This window comes from Palaemon carinicauda, chromosome 28 (genome assembly GCF_036898095.1).
Source record: "Palaemon carinicauda isolate YSFRI2023 chromosome 28, ASM3689809v2, whole genome shotgun sequence".
NCBI classification, from domain to species: Eukaryota; Metazoa; Arthropoda; class Malacostraca; order Decapoda; family Palaemonidae; genus Palaemon; species Palaemon carinicauda.
In genome coordinates, this window is record NC_090752.1 from 41,843,020 (window position 1) to 41,859,095 (window position 16,076).

Genomic DNA, 16,076 nt, shown 5'->3' on the forward strand with positions numbered 1-16,076 from the left:
CTTTTGCTAAATCCCATAAAGATTGGGACCTCGAAAGGTGGAGGAAAGTCTTGTGGAGCGACGAGGCATCTTTCTTTGTGGGGGACACAAAGGGAAAGAGTGTTTGGCGCAAGCCAACATCCGATCCACTCGACCCTAAGTACCTCGCCACGAGTGTTAAGTTCCCTGCGTATGTTATGGTCTGGGGTTGTTTTGGGTATGGAGGCAAGGGATCTTTAGTGTTTTTGCCTAAGAATGAGTCGGTGAATAAAGATTCTTATTATACCTTGCTAAACGAACATATAGAAGACTCGTTTGAGAAAAGTAATACGTGTGTGTTTCAGCAAGATGGCGCCCCTGCTCATACCGCTAAGCAGAACATAAATTGGTTAAAAGATTGCGGAATTGAGTTTATTAGTGACTGGCCTGGGAATTCTCCAGACATTTCCCCCATTGAGAATTTATGGGCCATCATTAAAAGACAATTACAGGACGTAAATACGTCGTCCATTGAGAAATTGACCGCGGAGCTACAGCGCGCTTGGGACAACCTGGACCCGTCCCTCCTACAGTCATTAGCAGATTCCCTCCCCAAGAGATTAAAGGAGGTGCGGAAACGTCGTGGCATGCCCATCAAGTACTAGGGCAGGGGTTGGTGAGTGTTAACCATTAATTCCAATGTATTTACTTTATTAGTTGTTTTTTCCTGAATATTTTCCCGTGCGTAAACTGTTTTTTCCCCTGAAATCTCCTACGCGGCAAATCTCTATGACGGGCACTGTAGAGCCCCCTTGGACAGCTCTTCCAGAGAGTGGTGGAGTGGAATAGCTAGTCGAGGTTCATCCAAGACCTCGTAGTACCTCCTCTGCTTGACGCAAGGAGGTGGGAGGAGCTTGGCAGAAGAGCCAGAACGATGAGAGGAGGAGAAGTCCGATAGCTGTAGGGCAATCTTAGCCCAAGCACTCTTCAGCCCCGGAGACCAAGGCAAGGCTGCACTGGCCTTTGAGGGCTTCTGAGTGCCAAAGACACGATCTAGGACCGTGTTTTTGCCTTCCCGGAGGGTTATCTCTGGGTCAGCAAACCCATTGAGAACCCTGATAAGAGTCAGTACTTGCCAGAAGCCATGTCCTGATTTTTTATGCTACCCCTCCGAGGAGGGACTGGCAGCAAAGTCTCTTTCCTCCACCCCTGAGAGCTCATCTCTGGGTGGGTCGAGGACATCCTTAGAATGGGTGACAGATCCTGTGGGTCTGGAAGTTCTCGTAGAGGACTTTGAAAGAGTCTTAGTATCCTTCGACTCCTTGCAGGGAAGAAGGCACAACTCCAACACTGAAGGCCTGTTGGACTATCCTTCCTGGCTCCTACCAGTTGTGGATAGCTCTCCTCACGAGGAGAGTCTTCCTTTGAAGGTGGAAGGGAGGCGGTTAGCACCTGCTCCTTGCAAGGCTACCTCAGCAGTGTGTCTGGGAGGAGTACCAGGAAGGTTTGGCCTTGAAGCCCTCACATGGGTCAGCTTTACCCTACAGGATGCGATGGTATCCAAGACTCCTCTTTTCGTCTCCAGGGGCGAAGCAGCCGAGGTTCTTTGCCGGGACTCTGCTGGGGCTGATGGTTGTTTGGAGACGGCAGAGGCCTCCGAAGAGCGCGTTGAAAACACAGGCCCGAAGACTTGCACAACCACCCTGACAATGGCACCGAACCAGGGGTGCTTACTGACGCTGCCGCTGTCTGAGATGTTCCCCGAAGGGAAAGGGACCGAGGGGTCCCTTTGAGGAGTCTTTTCCGGAGCTGGACGATACTGTGGGTACGCCTTCCAAGTCGGGATCTTGAACTCCCCCGAGGCGTCCTTTCCCTCCTTCCCCTACGGTCGCGTTATAATGCATTTGTGGGGAGGGGAATGGGGCGATGGAGACCTGTGGGACACGACTTGGCCCTTCCTTGGTGAGAGGACTAATAGTTTGGAGTGCAAACAATTACCTTTCCCTTCCTTGTCTGCTTTAACCTTTGGATAGCACGACTTCCTTGAAGTCGGAGGATGAGGCGAGTCTGATTTTGCCTGTCATTGGTAACGATGTCTGCTCTGCGCTTGCGGAGAAGGCGCACGCTTGCGCAATGGAGAGTGCTGCGACCTGGTGAATGCTGGCGTGCTGGCGATCTGGTTAGATATGGCGTGCTGGCGAGCTGGTGAGAGCTGGCGCGCTGGTGAGAGCTGGCGCGCTGGTGAGCGCTGTTGAGCGCTGGCGCGCTGTTGCGCTGTTGAGTGCTGGCGTGGTGGAGAGCGCTGGCGAGCTGGTGAGTGTTGGCGTGCTGGAGAGCGTTGGCATGCTGGTGAGCGCTGGTGAGCCGGCAAACGCTGACATGCTGGAGAGCGCTGACGTGCTGGAGAGCGCTGACGTGCTGGAGAGCGCTGACTCATTGGTGAACGCTGACGCGTTGGTGAGCACTGACGCGTTGGTGAGCACTGACGCGTTGGTGAGCACTGACGCGTTGGTGAGCACTGACGCGTTGGTGAGCACTGACGCGTTGGTGAACACTGACGCGTTGGTGAACACTGACGCGTTGGTGAACACTGACGCGTTGGTGAACACTGACGCGTTGGTGAACACTGACGCGTTGGTGAACACTGACGCGTTGGTGAACACTGACGCGTTGGTGTGTTAGAGAGTGCTGGAGCACAATGAGAAGTGTCTGATCGTTGGTCCATTGGAGAGCGCACTGACAGACAGGAGAATGACGCCGTAGGGAATGAGGGTGTGCAGCAGCGCAATGACTGGGCAAGTGATGAGCAGGCACCTGGCGCGCTGGCGAATGACGAATTGGTCAATGACGATCAGGAGAAGAGCACGCAGGCGGAGAAGGTGCAGGTAAACAGCGTAATGGAGATACGAGTGGGCGAACAAAGCGTCGGCGATGATCATGCGCGAGGATGAAGTGTAGCAGGTTAATGCGCAGGCGACTGACGAATGGTTAATCGGCGAGCAGGCAAATGGAGAGCTGGAGGAGTCAGGAACGGAGACAGAAGGTCAGGAGGAAGGCGAATCACAGGGTTGACTGAAGATCAACGCGTCAGATGAGCTGGAGAAGGGATGTGTTCTTTGGAAGGACGAACATCCTCCGAAGGGGATTGCAAGCGATCCACTTTCGAAGGAGAAGAGTCCCACTTAGACTTCTTCTGCCGCCGTCGCCCAAACCTTTCCCACTGGGTGGCAGACCACTCCTAACACTCATTACATTTATTATCACTATCAAACCTTTGACCTCCGCAGAAAGGACACAGGATGGGAGGATCGGTGTCCTCGGCAGACATGAAAGTACAGCAGGGGTGGTACCCAAGTCCAGGGCAAGTATGCAGGGTCAGCAGAAGTCAACACACGCTGAAAAAAGAAAAAGCACAAAAAGCATTAATGGCAGTCCAATATTTGATGAGGATGAAGAGCGGCAACGATCGTTCACCATCCAAGCCAAAAGCAAAGTGAACTCAATCACAAGTGTGAGTAGGAGTGGTAGTGAGCTACCCCCCTTACCCCCCTAACTAGCGGGATGGGTAGTTAATCCTTGCTAAATTTTGATGGCTAGTCCTTTCATCTTCGCTTAAAGTAATACTCCTAATAAATAACGTAGTTTTGTATTCCAATTACTGAAAAATGTTATTTTGATAATAAAATAAATTTTTGAATATACTTACCCGGTGATTATAATAGCTGCAACTCTGTTGCTCGACAGAAAAACTTTACGTAAAAATTCGCCAGCGATCGCTACACAGGTAGGGGGTGTACTCAACAGCGCCATCTGTCGTTCAGATACCCATTACTCATTGTAAACAAAGAACTCAATTTTCTCCTCGGTCCACTGTGTCTCTATTGGGGAGGAAGGGAGGGTCCTTTAATTTATAATCACAGGGTAAGTATATTCAAAAATTTACTTTATTATCAAAATAACATTTTTCAATATTTAACTTAGCCGGTGATTATAATAGCTGATTCACACCCAGGGGGGTGGGTAGAGACCAGCAAAATATGTTTACATCATATGAGCTAAGAATTTTTATTTCATTTTAGAAGTTATCAAAAATAACTAAACAAAATAAATAGGTACCTGGTAAGGAAGTCGACTTGAACAATTACTCTGCCTTTTTAAGTACATCTTCCTTACGGAGCCTCGCGATCCTCTTAGGATGCTGAGCGACCCCTAGGAGCTGAAGTATCAAGGGTTGCAACCCATACAACAGGACCTCATCAAAACCTCTAATCTAGGCGCTTCTCAAGAAATGACTTTGACCACCCGCCAAATCAACTAGGATGCGAAAGGCTTCTTAGCCTTCCGGACAACCTAAAAACAATAAAAACATTTCAAGAGAAAGATTAAAAAGGTTATGGAATTAGAGAATTGTAGTGGTTGAGCCCTCACCCACTACTGCACTCGTTGCTACGAATGGTCCCAGAGTGTAGCAGTTCTCGTAAAGAGACTGGACATCCTTAAGATAAAAAGACGCGAGCACTGACTTGCTTCTCCAATAGGTTGCGTCGATTATACTTCGCAGATATCTATTTTGTTTAAAGGCCACGGAAGTTGCGACAGCTCTAACTTCGTGTGTCCTTACCTTCAGCAAAGCTTGGTCTTCCTCATTCAGATGGGAATGAGCTTCTCGTATTAACAGTCTGATAAAATAGGATAAAGCATTCTTTGACATAGGCAAAGATGGTTTCTTAACTGAACACCATAAAGCTTCAGACGGGCCTCGTAAAGGTTTAGTTCGTTTTAAATAGAACTTAAGAGCTCTTACAGGGCATAAGACTCTTTCTAGTTCATTTCCAACCATACGATAAGCTTGGAATATCGAACGATTTTGGCCAAGGTCGAGAAGGCAGCTCGTTTTTGGCTAGAAAACCAAGTTGTAGAGAACATATACGTTTCAGATGAGAATCCGATGTTCTTGCTGAAGGCATGAATCTCACTGACTCTTTTAGCTGTGGCTAAGCATACCAGGAAAAGAGTCTTTAAGGTGAGATCTTTCAGGGAGGCTGATTGTAGCGGCTCGAACCTGTCTGACATAAGGAATCTTAGTACCACGTCCAAATTCCAACCAGGTGTAACCAAACGACGCTCCTTCGTGGTCTCAAAAGACTTAAGGAGGTCCTGTAGATCTTTATTGTTGGAAAGATCTAAGCCTCTGTGACGGAAGACTGATGCCAACATGCTTCTGTAACCCTTGATAGTGGGAGCTGAAAGAGATCGTTCTTTCCTCAGATATAAGAGGAAGTCAGCTATTTGAGTTACAGATGTACTGGTCGAGGATACGGATACTGACTTGCACCAGTTTCGGAAGATTTCCCACTTCGATTGGTAGACTCTAAGGGTGGATGTTCTCCTTGCTCTAGCAATCGCTCTGGCTGCCTCCTTCGAAAAGCCTCTAGCTCTCGAGAGTCTTTCGATAGTCTGAAGGCAGTCAGACGAAGAGCGTGGAGGCCTTGGTGTACCTTCTTTACGTGTGGCTGACGTAGAAGGTCCACCCTTAGGGGAAGTGTTCTGGGAACGTCTACTAGCCATCGAAGTACCTCGGTGAACCATTCTCTTGTGGGCCAGAGGGGAGCAACTAGCGTCAACCTTGTCCCTTCGTGAGAGGCGAACTTCTGCAGTACCTTGTTGACAATCTTGAACGGAGGGAATGCATATAGATCTAGATGTGACCAATCTAGGAGAAAGGCATCTATATGAACTGCTGCTGGGTCCGGGATTGGTGAGCAAAATATTGGGAGCCTCTTGGTCATCGAGGTTGCGAAGAGATCTATGGTTGGCTGGCCCCAGGTGGCCCAAAGTCTCTCGCATACATCCTTGTGGAGGGTCCATTCTGTTGGAATTATTTGTCCCTTCCGACTGAGACAATCTGCCATGACATTCAAGTTGCCTTGGATGAACCTCGTTACTAGTGATATGTTTAGACCTTTTGACCAGGTGAGGAGGTCCCTTGCGATCTCGTACAACGTCAGAGAGTAGGTCCCTCCTTGCTTGGAGATGTACGCCAAAGCCGTGGTGTTGTCCGAGTTCACCTCCACCACTTTGCCTTGAAGGAGAGACCTGAAGCTTTTCCAGGCCAGATGTACTGCCAGTAGCTCCTTGCAGTTGAAATGCATTGTCCTTTGACTCGAGTTCCATATCCCCGAGCATTCCCGACCGTCTAATGTTGCACCCCAGCCTACGTCCGATGCGTCCGAGAAGAGAACGTGGTTGGGAGTCTGAACAGCCAGGGGAAGACCCTCTCTTAGGTTGATATTGTCCTTTCACCAAGTCAGACAAGACTTTATCTTTTCGGAAACCGGGATCGAGACCGCTTCTAGCGTCTTGTCCTTTTTCCAGTGAAAAGCTAGATGGTATTGAAGAGGACGGAGGTGTAGTCTTCCTAGTGACACAAATTGATCCACGGATGACAGTGTCCCTACCAGACTCATCCACAGCCTGACTGAGCAGCGTTCCTTCTTCAGCATCTTCTGGATGGATAGCAGGGCTGGGGGCTGATCGTCTTGTTGTTCAGCAACGTCCTCATCAGAGGGTTCCTCATCCGAAACTGATGAGGAAACGGCAACGGAGTGGGCAACGTCTGGCTCGCTGAATCCGGTCGCACTGGTGGATGCGTGACGGAGCCGGACGCAATATCATGGAACTGCTGCACAGTCTGTGAACTGTCAACAACCATGGGTGCGCAAGGAAGCACAGCGTCAACCCGAGACTGTCTAGACCATCTGGGTTGTGCAGTCAACACCCTACCGGGTTGCTGAGGTTGACGCACTGCGTCAAAACAAGTCACCTCTGCTGGTTGTTGAACGTCCTGAACGTCAAAAACCACCTCCGAGCGTCGCTTAATGTCAACATGCGGCTGGCCACCCACACTGGGTCGCATCGGTGGAGTAACCACCTCAACTGGCAGACGCGAGTAGGTTACCTCAGCGTCAACAGGGCGCACAACCGACCGGTTGGAAGGTTGTTGGCCAGAAGGTTCTTCTCCGCATTTAAGTCCTCTATCAAGGACGCAAGCTTGGACTGCATGTCTTGCAGCAAAGCCCATTTAGGGTCTACGGGAGCAGGTGTGGCAACAGACGGGGTTAGCGACTGAGGCGGAACCGTTTACCATCCCTGAAAGCCTTGTTATGCATGACATAATAGTACAGCAAAACTTCAAAGGCTCGACAACAGCTGTGAAGTTGACCTGTAAACAACTTGGAGCGTCTCCTGGCTAGGCGCCAGGGAGAATCTACCAGAATTGAGAAGTCTATCTGGGCAGAGGCATGAACTCCCAAGCCGAGAACTTCTCTCGTGTCATATCAGACTCTCGCTCTATAAACCAGTTTAAAAGAAGGGAAAGCAAAGGCTGTATCCCCCAAACTCCTCCTGGTGAAAACCAGTCGCCTAGCCAACGTAACGCTCTCTAGGAGAGCGAGAGAGCACTAGCTTAAAAACAACGGCTTCGAAGAAGCTAGGCCTAGTGTAAGCTCTGACGTTTAGGCGAACGAGGAGCAGCAGTTACAAAAAGATCCGGACGAAGATCCTTAAAAAAATCATCATGATTTAATTAAAGTCCATAGGAGGCTAAGCAGCTTTAGGCTCCTCTCCATCTGACAGAGTCCTCAAGGGAATATCAGTAGGAGGGAGAACAGCAACTTCCTCATCTACAGGAACCTTGTCCAATAAAAGCTGAGTCTCTCACTGGAGCATTAGTAACGGACCAGAACGCAACGTCATGTAACTGCTTGACAGTCTGTGAACTGTCAACAACTGAACTGTCAACCACAACAGGTGCGTGAGGACGCACAGCGTCCACTCGAGACTGCTTTGACTGCCTAGACTGAGCAGTCAAAACAACTCTAGAATGCGGAGGTTGACGCACAGCGTCAAAACAAGTCAACTCCGATTGTTAGTGAACGTCTTGAACGTCAACAGGAGCATCAGCCAGTGGCCTAACGTCCAAATGCGGCTGAAGAACCACACGAGACCGCATCGAGTGTGGTTCTAAACAACCTGACTGACGTGACTAAGCTACGCCAACGTCAACAGTAAGCACAAAGGAACGTTAGGTTGGCTGAAAGCCAGGATATCGATGAGATAAACGCCTAGACTCAACGGACTAATCGGCAGAATAGTCTTCCATAAGGGAGGCAAGCATATACTGCCTGTTTTGCCATACAACCCCTTAAGGATCAACGGAACTGGTTGTGGTAATAGACGAGGGTAACGTCTGTGACCGCAACACTTTGCCTACAAAAAAAGACTCTCGGAGTCTGTGTTACGCTTTTGTTAGGCGGCGAGCAGTTATCCGATGACTGCATAGGGTCAGAGCTGTCCTAATGGCTGTAACCAGGACGCTGGACCTGTCCTGAAAGGACTGACTTTCGCTTAAGGGCTCCGAAACCTTGTGACAGGTTTCTTATGCGAAAAGCCTACGGATGGCGAGGAGAAACAACATCTCTCTCGTCTTATGGTAGGGGAGATCTTGGTAAGATACACCCGATACCATAGAGGGAAAACGTCTGTTCGTTGGTCAAGGCCTCTCGAACCCATAAGTCGTTTGACATTACTTCTCCCCTGGGCTTGGGAGCTTGTAAGAGGTCCCGGACTAGGTGAACGACAGGCACGAACAGACGAACCCTCAGACGCAACACTGTAACACTTTGCGCCTCGGACGCAACACTATAACACTTTGCGCATATCACTTTATCACTTCGATTTTCTGTTTTGCACTTATTTCTACCTGAAACACGCAATTCTACCCTTCATTAAAAGGTAGTAATTGCGAAATTAGTCGTATAATGCAAGCTCATAATACCAGCAAAAAAACAGAAAACATATTTTAAGATAAAAAGAAAAATCAGTGGCTGGGAAAGAGACTAAACACTAGTTCATATAACTACGTTTTCAATCTCTCACCGCACATAGCCTGGGGACGAGAATAAAAACCTAAAAACGTTTTATCCTTCCTCCCCGTACAGCGACTAGGGACGTGAGTAACACGAGAACAACGTTACCCGCTTGAACAGAACGTTTTCTCTCCTCTCTCTCCCTCCGTCTCTATCTCTCTCTCTCTTTCTCTCTTGATTTCGCACCTAAGAGAAGAGCCCAATTATATATCGTCAAAAAAAAAAAACATGTTATTTGACTAAAGGAAAAAAACTGAAAGGTTTTTCAAATAAAAAGTTCCTTTAAATTAGAATTTAAAACATTTAAGCTAAGAAAGAATGAACAAAACGTCAGAATCGATTTACTCTTACTGCAAAGTGAAACCGTGATACACTCTCTCTCTATCGTAACGATAGAGTGCATGTTGAAAGTCCTGAACGTCAACAACTGCGTAGCATAAAAAAATTAAACGTTAGTTCATCTTTGAAAACAGTACGAAGACTATCAAAGAAATTCTTTCATAAAAAATTACATTTAAAAAGTTTTAAATCCTTAGCTCTTTAAAAGCTAAAGACGATATAAAGGGCTCAACGTTGATTAACTTCGGTTTCCAAGTTAGGACTGCCTACTATCAGGAAAGGTCTATATAAACAAAGCATTAAAATTTATTTTTATATGTTTATAAAATGGAAAGTTAATCGAAGAGGCCTAATAAAGGCGGAGAGATATAAAATATATATAGGAAAATCTATAACGTGATAAGATAATTACTAAAAGCCTAAACACACTTCCGTCTAAGGGAAGGGTCGGCCATTTAAAAGTGAAAGAAAGTCCATACTCTCTTTGTCACCATAATTAAATCTATCCAAAACGAGTTCAAGTTTTAAGATGAAGATAAAACACCTGCATAGCGAAAGCTCAAAACTAGAATAGTGTACTTCACCAAATAGTTGTGAAAACAAATCCAGTTAGCAACAGCGAATTAGTAGGTCTTGCCGGTAGCCCGACAGAGAGAAAATTGAGTTCTTTGTTTACAATGAGTAATGGGTATCTGAACGACAGATGGCGCTGTTGAGTACACCCCCTACCTGTGTAGCGATCGCTGGCGAATTTTTACGTAGAGTTTTTCTGTCGAGCAACAGAGTTGCAGCTATTATAATCACCGGCTAAGTTAAATATTGAAAAAATCTTATTAATCAAATTTTGGTAAAGAAGTAAAATTAAAGTAATATTTTCCAAATTCCTCATATAGCATACACATTTTCAAACAAACTTAATTATTGATCAAAGAAGTCTCTAGAAATTCCTCTAGGTGGAATACTTTTGCCACTGTATGTGACTCTAGGTTTAGTTACTTTGCTGCTAACTTGGTAACACTGCACTCAACGAACAGTGAAATGTTTTTTTCCAAGGTCGTATCCAGCAACTGTCTGTTTGTATTATTTCAGACCTTGGGCAACAAGGTCATTATCAAAATATTGCTTTATTACAAAATATAAACAAAATATGAGAAAATAAATAAATACTGCATAAACAATATGTCATAGCATCATCTGCTAAGAGCCACTAGTTGGCACGTTTGCTTGTAGAAGGGGGTTGGCAAGTCATCAGCTGATTAACAAAACAAATAAGTAACTTACTACTGTGCTACTGTACATGAAACGAAGTGCAATATAAAAATAATTTTATTTATTACATATGAATGATAATTATTGTTTTATATTTTATGCTTGGTGAGTATGTGCTTGTATGTCATTAGTTGGGTCTTTGAGGGTTGTCAAACGCCCCTATATAACTTTTTCTTAGTGTTAAGATGCAGGGTAATTTTTAGGGGCATTTTTTCAGGGGAAAAAAAAAAAAAGTGTCTTATGACACGGGAAGTATGGTATATTTGTAAGGACATATCTGGGACATCACCATGTGTACTGTAGTATCGGGTAAATTTTGATGATAAGCAACGTCATCGTAGCGAAGAGGTTAAGTAGTTCCACCAGCTCCATGACTTGAAAAATTTCCTCATAAAATGAGCTAAACTTAAAAGAATATCATCCAAAGGCCAAAAGCCTAGAGAAAATATAATTTTTCTCATCAAATAACTAGTCATGAAGTAATGGAAATTGATACAATATATAAATCTAGAATCATAGGAAAACCTAGAGGCCAGTTCATACACTGTGGTAGGCATTAGGTTGGCCAGGGCACCAGCCGTCCGTTGAGACACTACCGCTAGAGTGTTATTGAATCCTTTGACTGGCCAGACAGTAATACATTGGATCCCTCTCTCTGGTTACGGCAAATTTTTTATTTGCCTACACATACACCGAATAGTCTGGCGTATTCTTTACACATTCTTGTCTTTCCTCTTACACCTGACAACACTGATATTACCAAACACTTCTTCTTCGATCAAGGGACTAATTACTGTACTGTAATTGTTCAGTGGCTGCTTTCCTCTTGGTAAGGGTAGAAGAGACTCTTTAGCTATTGTAAGCAGCTCTTCTAGGAGAAGGACACTGCAAAATCAAACCATTGTTCTCTAGTCTTGGGTAGTGCCATAGCCTGTGTACCATGGTCTTCTACTGTCTAGGGTTAGCGTTCTCTTGCTTGAGGGTACACTCGGGTACACTATTCTATCTAATTTTTCTTCTTGTTTTGTTTAAGTTTTTATAGTTTATATAGGAAATATTTGTTTTAATATTACTGCTCTTACAATAATTAATTTTTCCTTGTTTCCTTTCCTCACTGGGCTATTTTCCCTGTTGGGGCTCCTGGGCTTATAGCATCCAGCTTTTCCAGCTAGGGCTATATCTTAGAAAGTAATAGTAATAATAATAAAAATAATAACAACAATAATAATAATAATAATAATACTATATTTTTTAGTTTTAATAATCTGATCACTTACCTCAAGAGCTGCAACCTCTTGTTTTATAGCAGTTAAACTTTCTCCTTGTGGGCGTGTGCTTGTTGTTACACTACGAAGAAGGCCCCAAATACGAGAGCTTGATCCAGAGTCATCTTGAATCTATTGTGAAAATAAAAGATTTTAATTCAACCATCAAAAATTTATAGAAACACTAAAGCAATTATCACAAATGTTCAAAGTAATTTTCATTTTTCCTAGCTATACGTGCCTGAGTCCTTCAAACAGGAACATGACTTCAGCACAAGCTGGAATGCCCATTAAATGAAAAATGATCCAGTTATAACTACTAAGGGGTGGCAAGGGGAAGCTCAGCCCACCTGTTAGTTAGCGAGACTAACACTTTTAACCCATTGCCTAGGACTGAAAGGGGTGGTTGAGGTGGAAAGTTTACCTTAAAAGACCCAGGTCTGTATAGCTAGGAAAAATACAAATTACTTAAAAAATCAAAGATTTTTATGGTAATTTGTACTTTTTATAACTACAGTAAACAAACCTGTCTTTAAAAGGGGTATAACTTCAGTGTAGTTGGAACAGCCATTAAAATTTAACAAAATAGTTATAACTACCACCAGGTGGCAGGGAAGCTATGTTCCTATGCGAATAAAAACCTTAGTCCTATAACTAGGAGACTCACCTATTGGTGGGAGGCAGTCCCTATGAATCAAATTCTGACTGGTTTAACTTCCATGAAAATATAAATCTGCCTGGTCCTGCACAGAAGCAAAAGTGACAACTTCAGCAACCTCCTAACAGCTTAAGTATAGGAATGCTAAAATCGTCTGGTATCCAGTCAAATGAGGAACCTAAATCCCAGTTTGGGATATACTACAGAATGCACACATAAATGGAAAAAAGCAATTGTTTTGATATACATTCATCCATCACCCACCGCTTTAAAGGGGGACAGAGGAGATACTTCTCCACAGATCCTGTCTGTAAAGAAAAATTGCTCAGTTAAGCTTACAAGCATCATTGTCCATTTCATCAAATAAAGGCCACATTTTTTCATCTAGAAGATAGCCTAATTTCCATGATAGATGCAGAGCCTCCAAAGATATCTAGACAACTTTTGTGCAATCTCTCGCAAAAATCCTATCACATGGAGGAGTAGTTGGATACTGGATAGTCTCCACCCACAGAATGGGGGTGCAAAAGAAAAACAGCAAACTTCCTGTTTATTCGTGGCAAACAGCTCGATCGCTGGTGACCCCCAAACTGTCACTCAAGGATATGGGGACCAGTGAGCCTACAACTAACCCTAGACACAGTGTGTGTCCGCTATTACATTCATCCTGCTTGGAATGTCCCTCGCTGATATCTACAGCCTTATATCCACCATCCAGATGTGCACTTTCTTTGTCTGTTCGTAACGGCTGCACAAAACTGTGGCTCCTTGCATGCTGATGTACACTACAATCATAGTGTTGTCACTCATCAGCACTACTTGATGCCCTATCAAACACTGTTGGAATGCTTGTTGTGCAAGCAGCATGTTGATGTGAAGGTGCTGTTCTCCTCGTCATACTTCTGAAATTACTACTTTCTCCTGGTGTGCACCCCTCCCCTCCTTGGATGCACCTGAGAAAGAGGTATCTCAGGAGATGGAGAGTTGAGTGGAACTTCCTTGCTGAGCTTTTTATTATTCAGCCACCAGGAAAAATCCTCTGCATCTTCTGCTCCACAAGAAAAGACATGATGGGAGATTGCTGGATGCTATAAAAATGATGCTTCAGTCCCCACTATGATAGCTAATGGAGACACCAGTGTTGAACAAGTTTCTACAAGGAGAGATGTCCCAAAGATGCTGCCATAGCTGAGCAGGAATTTCTCTCTTGTATATGAAAAGTTACACAACTTTTCAAAGACTGCAGATGTAATCATCTGAATGAAGGGCTCTCACTGATGCCATAGCAATCAGTATGCCCAGGTACTTTATCCTTAGCTTAGAAGTATGATTCTACTTTTTCTAATTTACCACAATCCTCAAATTGCAACAAAAGGAGAGCAATCAATCTTATCTTGAAACAACTGTCTCTCAGAGGAAGCCAGGATCAGCCAATCACCAAAATACCTCACCAGTTGTATCCCGTCACAGTGGGCCCAAGCTGAAATCAGAGCAATGCATGAATGAATATTGTACCTCAGGAACAAAGAAATGGCACGTGGCTCCCTCGAAGACAAAGTAGAGGTATTTTCTGGAGAACTGATGGATGGATATTTGATAATACAGCATGTTTCAGATCCACCAAAAACATAAAGTTCCCACTTTGATGGGAGAATGAATCACATGTAACGTCTCCAGGCTGAACGGAGTTTCATGAAAAAGCCTGTTCAGAGGCAAGAGGTCGATGACCAATCACCTGCCCAAGTGACTTATCCCACAGGAAGAGCAGACTGTGGAAACACGGAGACCCATCTCAAATTATTTCTAGAGAACTCCTCTCCTCATTTGCTTTCACCTCCATTGCCAAGGCTAGAGCTTTCTGCCATTATGGAGGATAGGAGTTGAACTCCTTCGGAGGTAAAAGTCAGGGGAGGATTTTGGTCTGCATAGGCCCAAAGATAGTCGTCCCAAAAGACCCATACTACCCAAGACTTGGCAATGTTTTGCTGTCACATTACCTAATGGCATGAAAGGCATCCCCCACTCATGGCAAATGGAGGAGGGGACGGCGCTACTCAGTATTCACACTTCCTACCCTCTTCCCACTGTTAAACCTCTTGGACTGCCCAGGATGGGTGATTCAAAAAGGTAAAGCACTGTCCTGTCATTTTCTAACACAAGAGGTTGCTGGAGGTCCTGATCAGGACCAGAGCTTTCTCCATCCCCAATCTTGAAGCCATGGCCACATTTATCTTCAAAGGGCTGTAAACCCTGATAGATATTGCATGGTGGATTAGGAAATCCTGACAATGACACCACATCCCCACAACTGCCCAAACATCCCTCTTCTGAGGTGTTCCTCATCGTAACCACAATCTCCAGTCCCATCTGTCAAAAAGATAACTGCCTTTCCACCAGACAGCATAACCTTCCTCTACTTTGCCAAAGTCTCAGCATTTGATAAATCATGTGACTGGGCAAAGTATGTGAACAGCCCAGACCATTGGTCAATCCAGGAGGAACTGGAGGTTGGCCATGGAGGAAGCCTCCAAGGCTGCTGACTAAGGAGATGTAAAGAACTTGCACTCTGATCCGGGTCTCTCCACAGGATATCCTGCTGTCAGTTCAGACCCAAAGGGGTTTAATGAGCAAAGGTAAGAACCACACACCTTGAGATACGTAAAACCACCTCTGCCCACAAGGTATGGAACACAATTATTATTATTATTATTACTTGCTAGGCTACAACCCTAGTTGGAAAAGCAGAATGCTATAAGCCCAGGGGCCCCAACAGGGAAAATATCCCAGTGAGGAAAGGAAACAATGGAAAATAAACTATTTTAGGAAGTGTAACAACATTAAAATAAATATTTCCCATATAAACTATAAAAACTTTAACAAAACAAGAGGAAGAGAAATCAGATAGAATAAAGTGCCTGAGTGTACCCTCAAACAAGAGAACTCTAGCCGAAGACAGTGGAAGACCATGGTACAGAGGCTATGGCACTATCCAAGACTAGAGAACAATGGTTTAATTTTGGAGTGTCCTTCTCCTAGAAGAGTTGCTTACCATAGCTAAAGAGTCTCGTCTACCCTTACTAAGAGGAAAGTAGCCACTGATCAAATACATGCAGTAGTTAACCCCTTGAGCGAAGAAGAACTGTTCAATCTTATTCAACCAGCTAAACACAAGAGAACTTTCAGATCTGCAGATCTGATTATTAATTTGTGAGCAAGATCCAGCCATAGTATTTTCAATGAAGGCCTTGATCTATAAGGGGAGCTGAAGCACAGCTCAATGACCAAAGATCTCGTAAAAGGTGCCATAGTCACCTCCCCCCAGTATTTGGAAATTAAATGATTGTAAGAATTTCTAAAAAGGAACACTCAGACTTCGGGTTCTCTATCTCTGCTGATACCAAACCGAGGGAAGGAATATTTGGATTGATAGCTCCCTGAGCTAACATCTTTGAAAAGGATGGCTCAACAACAGACCACTTACTCTTAAAGTATACCACTTACTCTTAAATTATGTGCACTTCAGACTGAGAACATATATGAGACTGTACTACAAAAAGACCAATCAGTGACCTGGTCATGAATAATCATAATCCCCATCGGAAATAGAACTACTTTTCGCTCTGAGGATTTTACAGGTAACCCAAGTCCTGAGCAATATGA

General features: G+C 44.7%; 1 protein-coding gene across 1 annotated transcript in view; it reads right to left on the reverse strand.

Annotated features, from left to right (window-relative positions):
* The window catches only part of GPHR (golgi pH regulator), a 401,532-nt gene that overhangs the window by 237,035 nt on the left and 148,421 nt on the right, over positions 1-16,076 (reverse strand). The window contains exon 6 of the mRNA XM_068351883.1: positions 11,771-11,890. Coding sequence (XP_068207984.1) covers positions 11,771-11,890 — 120 coding nt within the window. The remainder of the gene's footprint in view (positions 1-11,770; positions 11,891-16,076) is intronic.